Source organism: Microplitis mediator, chromosome 3 (genome assembly GCF_029852145.1).
Source record: "Microplitis mediator isolate UGA2020A chromosome 3, iyMicMedi2.1, whole genome shotgun sequence".
Classification (NCBI taxonomy): Eukaryota; Metazoa; Arthropoda; class Insecta; order Hymenoptera; family Braconidae; genus Microplitis; species Microplitis mediator.
The window spans coordinates 22,572,901-22,589,383 of record NC_079971.1 but is presented as its reverse complement, the minus strand read 5'-3'; the positions used below and the strand labels follow the sequence as shown (position 1 = coordinate 22,589,383).

The window sequence follows — 16,483 nt, the reverse complement described above, 5'->3', positions numbered from 1 at the left end:
CCTAAACTCTACTCCTTTTGTTATATCAAGGTCTCGACTTCTTGGCGTTTGGTCAATTTCTTACTAGGGTTAAAATGTGTTACCGTATGTCAAAGTCGTCATTTAACAGACGTGTCTCATTGAAGGGTTAACAGTATTATTTAAAGTGATAACAATAGAACGTAAAACTTTATTTAATAGGTATTGAACATGTTGTTTTTGAGGAAACAATACCGGATGCCGATAGATATAAGGGTCATAAGGTCATGACTCAAAACATAAAATAGTTGTGTAATTATATTATTGCTAAACTAAACGCTAAATTCTCTAACACAGAAGTCCCAGAACATCAACTGAATTCTTACGATGATTAAATGACGCAATAATCAGAAGCTACATGTTTTCTAACGGTTCATTAATTAAAAAATATACTAGCTTTTCTAATTGTAAGCTAGAGCTATTGAACTAATGTGAAATGTATCATAACACTGGCACATTCAATCTAATGTATCGATTTAGTATAATATTGTACAAGCTAGTAGTGAGCTGAAATTGAAATAAATGATTTTTGCATACAAGAACAAAGTTCGAGTTTAGTCATGGAAGGGCGGTATTAATAGAATATCGACTGCATCAACTGGAGTTTTTTGTAATAATTCCCATCAGTCCTTGATAAGCACAGGAGTGGTGACTTGATACGGTCTCCTGATGTAAGTGATGCAGTGTACAATAAATAGAATACCACCGCAGGCGAAAATACCAGGTTACGTTTACTTAGAAACAAACGATATGAACGTTAGTCATCTCCATTAGAATGAATCAACGAAAAGACAAAAGTGCAAACTGTCTACAGGAGCTGCACCGGAAACATTTTTTCGTAACAATGAAATACAATAACTTATGGTAACGAATTTCTGCCTTCCCGCATGGAAAAGCTATATACTGTTAAAAGTATATAAAAAAATATATGGTGAATATGTGATAAATATATAGCGGCAAAAATATCTATATTGAAAAATATATGTTTTTTACATATATTGGATTATATATTTATCATAATATGTTTACTTGTATATAATGTTTTGTATTTTTCTATATATATTACCTCATATAATGCTCAATATATTCTTATCATATATGGATAGTATATATATAATTTATAAGTATAATATAATAAACTTGATATATATATCCATATATTTTGACTCATATAATTAGTGGTATATGGTCTCTATATAATTGATTATATATGAAAGAATTTATATGGTTAAATATATGGTTCACGGTATATTGGAATTATATTTTTCCAGTATATTAAAACTTATATTTTTCGCAATATATTGAAAATTTTATTTTTAATATACTTTTTCAATTTCTACACAATTCCACAAAAAAAAGTCAAATTTATTATTTTTTCTCCTTCTTTTCATTGACCTTATATTTACTGGCAATAACCTAAGAAAAGTAAAAAAGGTGCCATATATTTTACAATATATTGAAAACCATATATTTTGCAATATATTGGAAAACATATATAAAAGATATAAAAAATACTATATATTAATTCATATACTACTTTCAATATAAAAAAAATATATTAAAATATATATGTAAAACATACATAAAAAGTCATATATTGATAAATATATTGATAATATATTCTAGCAATATATTTTTTTTCAATATATTATCATATATTAAAACGGCAAAAATATAAATATTATTTTATGTATTGTACAATATATCACATTATAATATTCATATATTCTATCATATATGTTTTCACATATAAAGTTTTTTCATGCGGGTTGATATAGAGATAACGAAACATTAGTTGTGACAACAATGTTTTTGTATTCATAGCAAATTTTTTGTTGTGCTTAGAAATGGAACAAAACTGTTGTGTTACATATAAACAATGATTCGTTAAAGTATTAGAAGAAATTTATAGCACTTAAAAAATATTTTGTGATCATAAGCTGATATTATTTACGATAACAAATGCCGGCTTCTACAAACGATGATATTTAATTATTTATATCATGCGTTCTCATAACAAATCCACTTGTTAATCACGACGCGATTTCATTTGTTACAATAACAATTTTAATTATTAACCTAAGCTAATCATGTTTGTCACTGTAAAAAAAACTTTTGCTATCCCATCTTTTGTCATGACGATAAAATTTTTTTTCGTGTGTACTTGCAATCTAAAAAATAATTATAATATTTTATTATTTATTAGTTACAACGTGGGGGGGAGTATATATATATATATATATATATATATATATATATATATATATATATATATATATATATATATATATATACTCCCCTTTGATATAACTAATGATAGAATTAATATTTAAAAAAAAATTGAGCTATGTGCAGATTTATTTTGTGCCTCGTAATATTCTAGTCCTTAAATCATTTTATTATTGTTCTGTTCATGAATAAAAATGCAAACACTACAATGTTGAGTTTTTAATATTATATTGATACCATTCGTATAGTATTGTAATAATGTCAGGTGTGACAAAATATATTTATCAGAATTAGGATGAATCATCGGGCAAAATCGAACTTATGGCAATGAGCTATTTAAGAGAACGATAAATTTTGGACAAAGCTGAATCTTCGTGTAGCAACAAACATGATACAGTCAAACACAATAAATTTAAACAAAACTCTTTGCAGCTTGTAAAGTCTTATAGCTTTCTGAATAATGAACATAAATATTGAACAAAGTTTTATTATGAAGGAGAAAAAATCACTCCATCAGATTTGGCAGTATTAATATACTTCTTAAAGCTTGATATACTTATGTAGAAAATTTCATCATAGCAAGCGTCCCTAGCACGAACAACACATAACTTCATACAAATTGCAAGACATCTTTCATAAATTTGAACGAGGAGAGATCGCTAAGTAGAAATTTTCGATTTCAAAATTACTTGGCAGTGATGTTCACTCACTAGAGACTTTCGTTCTGACATTCTTATCCCACGCGGAAATCGATCTGTTCGTAAGGTATGGCCCTTATTTCCTGCGTACTATGCTATTGCAAATTTCATGTAAGTAGTTCACATTGACGTAAACTTTTATGATATTCGTTGTTTCTTAAAAACCATCATGATGCAGCATAAATTTAAATTACTTTCGCTGACTTCTCATTTTAATTTCTATATTATTTAAAAAACATACCCGAAATTTTGATGTTACCTACCACTTACTTGATAACAATCATGATGCAATAACCATCTAAGTTACTTATTCCCTAAATGTCAAGATAGCTTCTGACCTCCCACCCATTTAAATCAAAATGGTTCATAAATAAAATATCAGGTTATCACACAATGACATATGATTTCGATGTATCATTGTTCTTGGCCTAAGGTCACGTAATCATAAAGAGACTTGTTTTTCTTCATTCATTACTGTCCACTCAATCAGTTCACACGTCTATCATTTCTACCTCTTCAACGTGATGGCTGAATCAGTCTCAAAGAAGTATTTCGTAATAAGACTCCCCGGGACGCTCGATTCATCAGTACATAACTCGTACGTTTGCATTCCTAGTTCGTGGGCCATAACTCGTGACGACATAAATGTAATTGTTGCGGTTCCACCTAATGAAGAAGTGCCAGTGCCAATATGCCTCATTCTCAAGAATGAACCACCACCATCGCACTGGAAAACCTGTGCAGGCACACTGGTATATGAAACTGGTGAGTCTGAAATTTTATTTACATTCTTTAAATGTCAATCAATTATATGAAATCCTCATAGTTATTGCTGGTCTGCAGTTAACTGATCTCAGCACTCTTATCCCTCGACAAATGATTCCACAGACAATTCATCCCACGACCGTCCAATAGATTCTAAAGGCAAAAAAGTTAAATCAAATCACTGCTGACGAGGTTGGACTAACTATAGAGTAGATGAGATGTTATTGGATTTTGTATCGGGAATCGTTTGGCATGGAACCTCATTGCTTTTTGTTTTTTTTTTGCAGACGATTTTCAAGTCGCACTTCTGGTTACAGTAGCGAGATGTGAGTCTACATTTATATCGAACCAACCTAAGTGTGAATATCCTGGAGATTGGACTCGACCACACAGAATTCTGGAAGCATCAACGTTAAATTGGGAAGCTAGTACATCATCTTCATCTACTGATGCAATGACTAAATTAAATTTCGGCACGATGTTACAAATAGTACGTCCGATGATTGTCAGCTTGTTGAGATACATCGATTTGATAATTGAACACAATCAAAATGAATCTTTGTTTAACCTCGAAAATGATCGTGGTAATGGTATTAAAAGCGATGACTTAGTCAATGTCACTCAACTGTCCAATACGTACGTTACTTTATTCCAGAAAGTTATGCAGGGTTATATAAACTCATATGATTCAACACTGATGTTAGAAATACCAATACCAAGTGAAGTATTATCACTGGAAACTTCTATGAACCAAGAAATTATGTATTTCCTTACTCTAACAGTGATGATGATGAAAGCAGAGATACAACAATAATTATTTTAATTACTTTAACTTTTTATTTTGTCAAACCTTTGTCCGTAAGTTAACAAATAAATATATGCTGTAAATTATCATTGTTTTATTCTTTCAATACGATTTTTCTTTCGAGTAATTTCGGACAAGTGTGCGCAGTTGGTAAGTGTGCGCGAACCCATTCATTTCAAATTAAAATAGATGGGTTTCCGCTATTTACCCACTGCGCACACTTGCCCCACACGGCTATCTTAAAAACAAGACGATAAGAGATAATAATCAACGAGCTCGACTTTTTAGTATCAACAACATACCTATCGAATTTTGTACAATTTTAATTATCAGATTAACATTTGCATCAAATGAAAAGATGTAAAAGCGTGATCGTTGAAATTGCAGTATTATCCAACCAATGTTTAATACGCGATAAGATTATACGTAAAAATACAGTGAAGCTCAGCTGACCTTGTTATTTGGGAGGCTAAAATTATACGTGATGCACTGTAGTTCTAATAAATTTAGTACTCTACCGAGATCCTACAACGCGGCACATTTTCGAAGTGTTGACAATTCAAACAATTCGTCCGTGAAAAATAATTACTATGGCTGAAATTTCAGTGAATCAGGTAAAGTTCTAGTTTACGGTGTCCCCAGTAGAAGTCACACGAAAAAACATCACTACCAAAATATGAATATTGTTTTTTTGCTTAACCGATGATTACATTCTGTTACCAATAACATTAAAAAATATACATGGATTACGTGACTGTAGTCAATATTACTCACCCATAGTTGTTTCGTGGGAATTTCGGAATATCACATAGCAAAATATAACGACGTCTATTTGTCATCTGTCAGAATATATCGTGAAACAATTTCACAGATCATAAACACATGCGTGTCGAAATTCATTTATAACTACTGCGAAGAACATTAACATAGTCGTACCCTTCTTTTATGGGAAGTTATGACACTAACATATAGTCGCGTGAGAGCATTACTATGATAGTAGACATGAAAACGTAATTGACATTCTAATTTTAATGTCTTCTTATCAATTTCAGCTAATAAAAGTGCGTTCTGAAAGTATATATCATGTTTATTTATAGAATCCAGTTTTCGTGGAACCAAAAATATACTACATTGTGAAAATAATTGGAATGCCGGGAAATAAATATTGGCTGAGATGTGTTCCAAGTCATTGGGTTGAGCATCGTCACGGCAAATACGTATTAACTGCATATCCACCGCAAAGTGAAGTACAACGAACGATAAATCGTGTTCGCGATTATGAAAAGCCACTGATACACTGGAAATCATATCCAGCAATAATACTTCATGAATCAGGTAAACTTCTTCCCCAGCTGATTGATATTTTTTTTTTCGTACTTTCTGACTTATTGATTATGTATCGTATTTTATAATTGCAGATTTATATCAGACAGCAATGATATATTTGATAGAGCGTATTAAAAAATCGTTAATGAGTCGATCATTGAAGAATTTAATGCCGAACCCAACACGAAATAGTCACAGAAAAAAGCAAAATTTTTCAGCTAAAACTATCCAGGGAGTAGACAAGATTCAAGTTCTGAAGATTATTCGGCCATTGATCGTTAGTGTCCTTGAAGTTATAGATAGACTCGAACAAAATGGAAACGTGATGGAAACGTTTCGACGCAATAACATGACGCATGATCAACTGATTCAGATCGATGACTTGTCGTCACTATCAGCTGTTTATTTAAATTTCTTTCGTAAAACAATGCACAGCCATCTGAATTTTCATAAAACTAATCAATTTCTAATGCCACATACGTCGGTATCCGGTTTGTATTACGCTAACGAAGTTAACAGTGATATTTACTTAGAGATTCAAGCGGCTATTGTACAAATTCTAATGATGATGAGCGGCACATTGGATTAACAAATCAGTCATCCGTGTTTTTCTAGCTATCTGCAATCATTAGCTAGTCATAGAATCGCATAAATCATCATACGAACAACTTACAATTCTGTTGCTGAACCATTAATGAACCACTAATGGAACTGAAGAGTTACGTTGTATAATATTATCGCAGACCGGCCGTTCTTGGAATAATCGTGACTGTATTATTCACCAAAACGAATAATAAAACGTGACCGCAAAAGACCTTGAAGCTTGTCGCTCTTCAACCGATTCAACAACAAGATAATTAAGAAACGTTTTTTGTTGTTATGCTAGTAAAACTGAAGCCAGGTTTTATTAAAGAAGCTCAGTGATCCTCAGTGAATACTATTCTTGGGATTGATCAAGTCTTAGTTAATTATAAGTATATATTTTGTGATAAAGTGAACCGTGTAATTTCGAAACTTGTCACTAAAAGATTTATTGTTTTTAATAAGCATTCATAGTTAATATGATGCCAGTGTGTTTTTTTTCCCTAAATATAAAAAATTTTGTTTGTGTTTTGCAGATCATTTTTGAAATACAAACTAATTTATGATAAGAAGTTTGATCAAGATCATTATGATAACAAATCGAGTAACAGAATTAATTTTGGAATTTCGTTTGTGACGCACGTGGGTTTATTCCAGAACGTCATGCTAAATTGTATTAGTTTACTCAGCTTGAAAGCGAAGTCAGTGAATTAAGAACCGAGTTCAATGTAACCATATGAAGTGAATATTTTTAATGAAATAATAACTTTCTGAGCAAATATTGACGTTAATAAATTGCAATTTTAAATTTATCTTATAATTTATTAAGTTTGGTCGCAGAACTCAACTATATCTATTGTTTAGATACGTAAATAAATTGAATACGCCCACGTTGTTAAATTTATTATTCATCTTCGCACTTTTCTAATACACAGTTCGATTTAAAAAGAAGTTGAAAATTACCTGTAAAAAAATTTGTTTCAAAAAGATTCATACCAATGAAGTTTCAAATTTGTGACCTCTGATTTTTGGGTTGATCATTTTTGTAACTTAAAAAATTGAGAAGTGAAATCATTTCCAACTGAGTACTTTCAAATCTGACTCAGTTAATTTCAGAACTTTGCAAAAATGTTTTATAGTCTCGAATTTTTTTTAAAGTTGAAAAATAAACAACTCAAAGTTCAGATTATCCTCAAATTTTGACGTTCACTGTTCTAAACTTTTTTGAAGCGAGTTATTTCTACACGAATACGATTCCATGTAAGCAATAATTGTTATTTGGTATCCTTAGAACCAGGAAGGAAAACCACAATAATTGTCAATAACATTGTTATTTGAATTTCATGACCGTAATTTTAGGTGTTAACGGTCACGACAACGCTGGAAATGGAATTTACGTTCGTACGAGGAACGTAAACACGCAGTAGATAGGGATAGACATAAACAATTCAATGCGTGGATAATTTGAGTGTGTTTGCAAAGCTCGTACATTCCGTGTTCCCCCCATTCCGCACCCAGTTCATCGATTGAATGTCAAATAGTATATAGATAGCTACCGTAGGCATGTATATTTTGCCATTTTTCGTCCCTTCCTTTGTTTACCCATGAGTCATTGTTACATATTACTGTATAGCTAACAAGACCTTTAGTTATGATAAAACAGAAATTCTAGTTGGCCATATTGGGCACAGGATCACTATATTTGAGACGAAAATATCATAGTTGTTCTCGAAAGTATTTATAAAGCAACACACGTGGAATGTGTTGGCGACTAAAAGCAGTCGCTAATGAACGAAATTGCTATGCTTAAAACTTCTACAAGTAAGTCACAGTATCGTATCAACATACTGCTGCCTATTCTGTTATCAAGTTTAACAACTTTGCATGTTTATAGAACTGGATTTAATGTCTATGTGCAGAATGAAGACAAGGTTGAGTTGTAAAAATACTTTGGGGTAGAATTTATCGGAAAGCCGGAAAAAACACATTAGATTCGCTGAAATGTTGTTACATATCCAGCGCAAAATCAAGTCTAGCTGACGATAGATGATGTTTAAAACAGTAATGAACCACAGCTGGCAATTGTGTCCAACAGTGATTCATTATAAGACGAGTTACTCAGGCTGAGCAGAATTATAGATAATAATACGTTATAGAAAAATAATGTTGTTCTATTATTTCGTTAGATAGTTTAATCTGATATAATAACAACACATCATCGTTAATAGAGGTTGTATTTCGTGATACTGACTAATATTACGGTCTGACCACCCAGGACGTTAATTAACTAATGCGTTGTATTTTTTTATGATAGAACAATTTACATGAAACAATGTTGATAAACGGGAAAGTATGTGATCATACCTACACACCCAGGTCTGACCTCCCAGGTCGTTAATTAACTAATGCGTTGTGTGTTTATATGATAGAACAATTTACATTATACAATTTACAACTGTAAAACAGAAAAGTTAAGTTCATGCCTACACACCTACTAGAAAATATACATCTCGCGTTCTAACATTCTTGCGTTCAGGAAAAAGAAATGGGATAGGAGGAGATTGAGAAGGATAATAAGAAACTCACGCAATAAACAGTTTATAGATCAATTGAGAAAAATCATCACATATTCCAAACGGAATCGAACCGTGAGGCCTGTGAAATATGATAAAAAACATTAAAGAAAAACTATAGTATGTTTCTATGCCTTCATCAAAAAGAACAAAGGACGTGCAATGGCGCAAATAAACGTCATTCTATTTTTGACAAGTTATATGCCTGTGGGTAATTATCGGCGTTCTATAGGTTAATAAAATGTTTAATGACTTTCTTTTAAAGGTCTGGCAATGCTTCAACAGAAACTTCTCGATGCAGTAACGGGGAACTTCATAACTTAATTCCATACAAAAATCTGTCCTCACTGCCTGATATTTATAAGTGTTCTCGTAGAACAATGATAGGAATTCCATTTCGGTTTCATCAAGAATGGAACAGAAGTATAAACTATGTGATTTAAACAAAACTCATGCACAAAATAAAGTTGTGATTGCTATAACGTTATAACCTTGACTGTATTTAGAGGCATGTTCATAACAACATCCACTGACCGCTTATTTATGACTCGTTCGCATAACAAAAATAAACCAATTAAAGTACTTCGTAGGGCAGCAGAGCTCGTTAAAATACGTCCTCTCTCTGTCACGCAATAACGAATTTCCCGGCTGTATATAGGACCCGGTTGTCGAAAAATTTTCCATTTGAAGTCGAACCGCGCAGAATCGCGCTGGCACCGCGCTGTAGGCAAGTGGAAGATATTATTTTGGCTAAAATTAATTCTTCGAACATTCCTACGATACTGAAGAAATAACTGAACAATAGTAGGAATCAGAATACATTAATATTGTAACGGGAGAGACATATTGAAGACTTCAAGGTAAGATTTGATTTCTAGTTTAGTACAAAATCATTAATGATTTCCCGTCCGTTAGACTTAAGGCTGCTCAAGGGCAACTGATATGGTGATAATAAAAGTATTTTGCTGACTATAAAATCATCTATTTGAGTTTATGACTGGCGCGAAATATGTGATTTCAGTTTTGTTTCTTTTTTCTTTTCAGATGAAGTCCACTGAAAAATTTAAGTATCATGTGGTACAATTTTTGGAATTTCCTTACAAAGGTATCGATGAGTATGTTTGCGTTCCGTCGACGTGGATAGTGTTACGCAGAAAAATAGATCGAAGAGTAATAGTTACATATCCTGTCGAAAATCCATCAGATACAGCAAAGCGTGTTAAAAGGAGGCAAAAACGTTCAGACGATTGGAAATTATATCTGTCTGTTGTGGAATATTGCACTGGTAAGAATTTTTTTTATATTTGCCTTTGAGTGTTTCGATTCAGATATAGTATAGCATAATTGATAGTGACAAAATTTTTAATTGGGAAGTGCGATTGAGATAAAATAATATTTTCGTTTGCAGATGTGTACGAAGACGCGGAAATTTTTATCAACGAAAAGATGAATGATGTGTATTATGAATACAAATGTTCTAATCTACATAAGAGAGGTAAATATTGTGAATTATAACTTACGTTTAAGCTCAGTGTAATGAATATTTTTTCTTCCCTCCGGGTGAAAAGCGTCAACTTTTCTCCCGCTGTGTGAAACGAAGTTTCCGCTTTACGCCTCCGTCGAGGAGAAAAATAGTATTTACACCTTGGGCAGTAAATAAGAAAGCCTCAGATCTCATGTAGTTGTTGGCCGAGGCGAAGCCGCCATTTCTTACTTTACTGCCCGAGGTGTAAAATATACTATTATACGAATCCATAGAACTGAATAAAAATCGCGGTTCCTACCCGAATATTTTGAATAATGTTTTCAATACATCATAAATATGAATTCATTGTCAAAATAAATGTAAGCAGCACACTAAAAAAAAAGGTTTGAATGTTGTTTCGACACAATGTGTAAAATGATAATAATTTCCGGTTTCAGATCGAGAATTATCAGCGCCAGTAGAGAAAAAAACACGAAGACCCATACGAAACTCGAAGTCATATCATGAAATCGACAAACCTCTGGATTTAGTGGTAACATTAAAGAATAATGACAAATTTGAAAAAAGGCAACTGAAGCGAACGGCACTGCCCACTCCATACACAGAAGCTGCTTTTAAACGGTCAAAAGAAGTTGAGCCAACTAAATCTGTTAGCGACGCCACAGGACAGCCGAGTCAAGTATTCGAATGCTTGACTGACCATCAACCTCCACCAACTCCAGAAGATGTTTCGATGCAAAATTCTTGTTCATCAGAAAAATCTGTGGAAGAATCTAACGACAGAAGTTGTGTTGAAGAAATAGAGCGCGTTGAAAACAGTGAACAGGAGCGACCATCTGTTATTCAGAACTTTCCGAATTTAACAAATTCATTGTCGAATACTAAAATACTAATTGACTCAACATTTTTGACGGAACTCTTCACAGTCATACGAAACCAACATCAAGTTTCTGCTAACTCACTCTTGATGGTAGATCATTTACGGAGAGTGATAGTTGATAATGCAAAAGCACTGAGAGATGTAAAACAGTTACTCGCTGATAGCCGTAGTTCAAACAGCAATAGTCCGACCACATCTCTATCAACAAACACTACAGTGGAAATTGAGAAGATATCCGAAAAGAACCAAAGTAAACAACAGCAACAGCAAGAAGAATACGAGAATCATCTTGATGTTAATATGAATGAAGTTCCTAAGAAAAAACGTACTCAGAAGCGTAAATTCGTTCTACCTCCAGAATACGATAAAAATGACTCAAGATGGACCTTGAAGCATCGTCGATTGGTTCCGGGAGTTGTCGAACTCATGCCCCATACCAACGTCTACATCAATTTCGTAGCGCTGAGTAATTGCAAAAGATTGGCAAAAGATTGTAAATCATTGGCTCGAATGTTGTTGGTCGAAATTTTCACTAAAAGTGCATTGGCCGTATGTTCATTTACCGGGTCAAGAGCTAGAGCTTACGATGTCGTAGGCGCAACTATCAGACCAGGATTAGATGAAAATGCAAGAACAGTGTTACTGACATATGTTGAAGAGTACGGGCGTGAAAAAAGTTGGATCACAGTAGATACTCAATCTATTCAGAACAGTATTCGCAATAAAATGCAGGAGTTCAGATTCAAATTTGGATAATTAGTTTGTTATTGCGCGCAGTTATTATTAATAGTATCTATACATTTACGGGTATTAGTTTTAAGTGTACTTATTTACTAAGAACTAGTTTGTATCATTAAACTATTATTTCTAGTCTTGTTATATTGATTTATCTGAATAAATGTCATGAATGTAATTAGCAAGTTCTGATTTCAATTTTCCTTCTCACATCTTCCTCTCTCGAGAATACTACAACTTTGTTTGTCGTTAATTAAATAAAATGATATCCTAATACTTCTTTGTATTCAAAAACCCCCGAGTCCCGACCATTTACTATTTAATATTCGCAGATGCAACATTCACCCGAATAGAAAACTTATAGGTGGCCAGCCCGTAGCTAACAGATTTTAGTTATACCTCATCACTGTCTAATAAAATTTGCAAGCCATAACCTCACTATGTAACGCCATCTTAGCCGATGGCTGACTGATCAAAACAAGCCAGTGGATAGATTCAAACATATATCTAATAGCTAGGTTAAAACAATGAGGTAGTAAGTGTGCAATTATGAATAGCTAATCGCTGGCTAAAAAAATAAGCTAATGACAAGATATGAAAAGTAGCCAGTGGCTAGCTAAAAAATATGAGTTCATGATGACTCAAAAATTGAAAAAAAAAAAAAATTTTTTTTTTTTTGTTACACTGGCTTTACAATTTGTATTTAGATTAATTTTTTTATGAGTTTTTTATCGAATTAGTCGTGATGTCCAGTTGGGCGGTGACAGGAGTTGAACCCGGATCCTTGGGATGATGAGTCTCGCGTGTTATCCACTGAGCTGCTACTGCTCGTTGGAATCGACTACAATTTGATGATCGATATAAGTTTTATGCAGTGCTATCTGTAACTAATAGTGACTAGACAACTATAAGATACTGGTGAGGTGAAATTTATTTTTCAAGCAGCTCCATCTATAGCTAATAATTACTGGACACCCATTAGATACTAGTGAGTTCCAGTTACATTTTTATGTAGCGTCGTCTATACTTATTTGAAGTTAGGTTGATTTATTGTTATTTACTAAGTTGATGCTTATTAAGCTGAGTATAAATTGGTTACAATATTATTTTACCTTTTAAATAATGGATCGTAAATGTTCGTGAGATTAAAAAAAATTTCTTGTCCCATAAAGGTTTTTCTCGCTCCCAGAAAATTTTTATTTTCATTTCATGATGTAAAATTTTTCCTAGGACAAGTGAAAATTTTCTGCGTCAAGAAATCCTTTTTTTCTGTCTAGAACAAAAAGTATCATCTAGATAAAAACCAATAACAAATCAGTAAATTCTTTTTTTTATAGCACCATCCGTAAATAATAAGTAGTGACCAGCCATGAGTTTACAGTTAGCCATATTTCGAATTGAAAACTTTGCTATCTATAAATAATCATTTTAAACCAGCTGTGAGGTAATGATTAGTCAGTGTTACATTTCTATGTAGAGCCATCTGTAAATCATAGATAATGGCCAGCTATCAGTTTGTGGTGAGTCGTCTTTTGACTTGAAAACGACGCCATTTATATATAATTATTTAATGTAATGGAAGTAATGTTTTATATTATCTTCTTATTTAAATGATGGTTTTCTAAATAATGAGTTATTGAACCTGCTGATTGTTAACAACATAATTGAAATGACACATTTGCATGAACTGCGTGGTTTTAATAAAGATCAATTTTTATTCTATTGCCCGTCCCGGATGACTAATTTGACGTACACTGGCTTGTTGATCTATTAATACAGATGTGGCACGACACATTAATATCAATCATGAGCCTCTTGATAACTTATTAATAGCTCCGATAGAAGTTAATTTCAAACGCACAACTGCTTTAGCTACCATGGCAACTAATTTCTACTGTATAGCCCCGCGGATTTGTTGATTTGCAGGTTTATTTTTTAAAATCTGAATAGATTATTATTGCGTTTTTTCAAATAGTGTAAGCCTTGATCATTCTAGTGTTATCTCTGGATGTACTTTCTGGATGTATTTGATGACGGATCACTCTACATTGAGTTTCGACAAAATACCGATACGTTTGGTGAGATGATAAAAACATTCAAGTCAAAAAAAGATTAATCCACAATTTTGAAATGCAATGTGATGATTAGTTACGTTAAAACTTTTGGGGAAGCTCATAATGATATCAAATCAGTTGGAAATGGATCGAAGCACGAAAACAAACGAGTGACTTTTCTGATGGAAGCAGTCTAGGTGGTTCTCCTACAGGCACATTTGAAAATGAAACCCCGAAACTAGTCAATACTTGTCTGTTACATTTACCAGAGCCAGTGCATTGACTCCCCTTCTCTCTTTTTCTACACAAAACATCAAGAAGTATAGCCATGAAAAATAGATAACTATTATTTTATCTATTCTTTATGGTTATAGCATAAAAAAATAGAAGAGAGCAGCTCAAGGGATCTTACCATACTCTAGCGCAGTCTGACGCAAGGTTCTGAAACAATAATCTGATGCAATAATTGTTTTATTGTTGCGCATCAAATCTGTTTCAAACTTGTGCAATATTTCAGTGAGTATTATTTACCATATTTTGATAATATTACGACGAATTCTTGCGCAAGCATTTATTAATATTCCTACTATAAATATACATTATATTACAGATACCAAAACAACACAACTCATTACAATTTATCCTGTACTGGCTATTGGACGTGTTTACATAAAATATTTTTAAAGCTCCATAATTAACCAGGTTTATCGAAGAGTCATTAATGCCTCTCAATGTAAGTTAATTATGTTAATTATGAAATTTGTCGGAAATTTTATAAAATAAGTTTTATTATTTTGTTTTAATTATTTTTTGTTATTGCAGATGGGACCGATCAAAAAGCTGTTTTATGTCATTAAATTCGTAGAAGTGCCATCTTGGGAAGAAGACGAATATCATGTGGTACCATCGTCGTGGGTTTTGTCACGTTCACATGAGGAAACAGAAGCAGCATTCCCAATGCTTAGAAAAACGAAGTTACTGAAGTATATTACAAACAGGAAGCTGCCTAATAAGAGATGGCCGGTATTTCGAGTGACTACCGAATTCAAAACTAGTAAGTACTATTACTATTTACTGCTTTGAGTTCACTGTTGTACTGTGCATAATAAATATAGATTTCATACGAATGACGATTTAAATTTTAACACTTCGAACTATCTATCAGGGCGAAACAGCGAATAGCAATAAGCAAAAATGAATAGTAGTGATATAATGTTGAAATGTTTTATTTTCACAGATGTATATGATGACGCACTACTCTATATTCAGTTCCGACAAAATACCAATACGGTTGATGATTTAATGCAATTGTTGAAGCCGAAGAAGGAATCATCTGCGTTTCGGAAATGCAGTGTGATGAATAGTAACGTTAGAACTTTTGGAGAAGCTTATAACGACTTGAAATCGACAGGAAAAGAATCAAAGTTACTAAAAGAAACGAGTTACTTGTCTGATGAAAGCAGTCTTAGTAATTCTTCTTCAGTAACATGTGCAAATGAAACCTCGAAAGTAGCCAATACTAATCTATCATATCAACCAATGCCGGTGAATAAAATTAAAGCAATGGCATTGGAGCATGAACTTTTGTTTAAAATGCGCGAGAACATGAGCGAAGCTGCTAAATTACTGGAGGTGTTCACGGCTCTTAGAAGTGGTGTTGATTGAAGAGATAATAATGTTTTATACTAACTTTCAATTTTGATGATAGTTCTTTGAATAATAACTCATGAATCTGCTGATTGTTAAGAATTAAAATGACCTATTTGCAAGAACTGTGTGGTTTTAATAAAGATCAATCTCATCTCCATTGCCTGTTCCGGCCGACCAATTTAGTGTTCACTGGATTGTTGATCTATCAAAAAAAAGACGTGCTACGACACATTAATATCAATCATAAGCCTCTTGACAACTTATTAATAGCACCGATAGAAGTCAATTTCAAACGCAGAAGCGCTTAAGCTACCATGGCAACTTATTTTTACTGTGTAACCATGCGCATTTGTTGATTTACAGTTGTTACTTTAGTAAAATCTGAATAAATTATTATTACGGTCTTGGAAATAGTATGACCACTTAATTATTCTAGTGTTATCTCCGGATTTAATTATTAATAAATATTCAATTATTTTTATGGCTAATTCGGCGTCCGGGAGAAGACACTGGACAAACCATCAGATTTTTCCGAGTTGTTAGCATTAGATTCAATTTCTATATGGCTTCTCAAGCAATTACTTTTTACTAGGGTTAAAATGTGTTACTGTATTTCACAGTCGTCATTTCACAGACGTGTCTCATTGAAGGGTTAACAGTATTATTCAAAGTGATAACATTA

General features: G+C 32.8%; 4 protein-coding genes across 9 annotated transcripts; all 4 read left to right on the top strand.

Annotated features, from left to right (window-relative positions):
- Positions 1-159: 159 nt before the first annotated feature.
- On the top strand, positions 160-5,668 carry LOC130664814 (uncharacterized). Of its 3 annotated transcripts, none has more exons than XM_057464924.1 (3): positions 160-882; positions 3,562-3,710; positions 3,998-5,668. In XM_057464924.1, the coding sequence occupies exons 1-3, from the start codon at positions 794-796 to the stop codon at positions 4,522-4,524; spliced, it is 765 nt and encodes a 254-aa protein (XP_057320907.1). In that variant the 5' UTR covers positions 160-793; the 3' UTR covers positions 4,525-5,668. The 3 variants fall into 3 exon arrangements, with proteins under 3 accessions (XP_057320907.1, XP_057320908.1, XP_057320906.1); XM_057464925.1 differs by lacking the exon at positions 160-882 and having other exon boundaries at positions 2,321-3,710; positions 3,998-4,294; positions 4,366-5,668; XM_057464923.1 differs by lacking the exon at positions 160-882 and having other exon boundaries at positions 2,321-3,710.
- Positions 4,438-7,329, top strand: LOC130664818 (uncharacterized). The gene is made up of 3 exons (XM_057464929.1): positions 4,438-4,568; positions 5,613-5,850; positions 5,934-7,329. The coding sequence occupies exons 2-3, from the start codon at positions 5,664-5,666 to the stop codon at positions 6,428-6,430; spliced, it is 684 nt and encodes a 227-aa protein (XP_057320912.1). The 5' UTR covers positions 4,438-4,568; positions 5,613-5,663; the 3' UTR covers positions 6,431-7,329.
- A 445-nt stretch (positions 7,330-7,774) lies between these two features.
- LOC130664813 (uncharacterized) lies at positions 7,775-12,728 on the top strand. 4 transcript variants are annotated; one of them, XM_057464920.1, is made up of 5 exons: positions 7,775-8,244; positions 8,318-9,856; positions 10,041-10,281; positions 10,405-10,491; positions 10,920-12,728. In XM_057464920.1, exons 3-5 carry the CDS (start codon positions 10,041-10,043, stop codon positions 12,116-12,118), a joined length of 1,527 nt encoding a protein of 508 aa, XP_057320903.1. In that variant the 5' UTR covers positions 7,775-8,244; positions 8,318-9,856; the 3' UTR covers positions 12,119-12,728. The 4 variants fall into 4 exon arrangements, with proteins under 4 accessions (XP_057320903.1, XP_057320905.1, XP_057320904.1 ...); XM_057464922.1 differs by having other exon boundaries at positions 7,775-8,653; positions 8,738-9,856; XM_057464921.1 differs by having other exon boundaries at positions 7,775-9,203; positions 9,262-9,856.
- A 724-nt stretch (positions 12,729-13,452) lies between these two features.
- LOC130664934 (uncharacterized) lies at positions 13,453-15,816 on the top strand. Its single transcript, XM_057465135.1, has 4 exons — positions 13,453-14,667; positions 14,762-14,884; positions 14,974-15,205; positions 15,389-15,816. Exons 2-4 carry the CDS (start codon positions 14,873-14,875, stop codon positions 15,814-15,816), a joined length of 672 nt encoding a protein of 223 aa, XP_057321118.1. The 5' UTR covers positions 13,453-14,667; positions 14,762-14,872.
- The last annotated feature ends 667 nt before the right edge of the window (positions 15,817-16,483 follow it).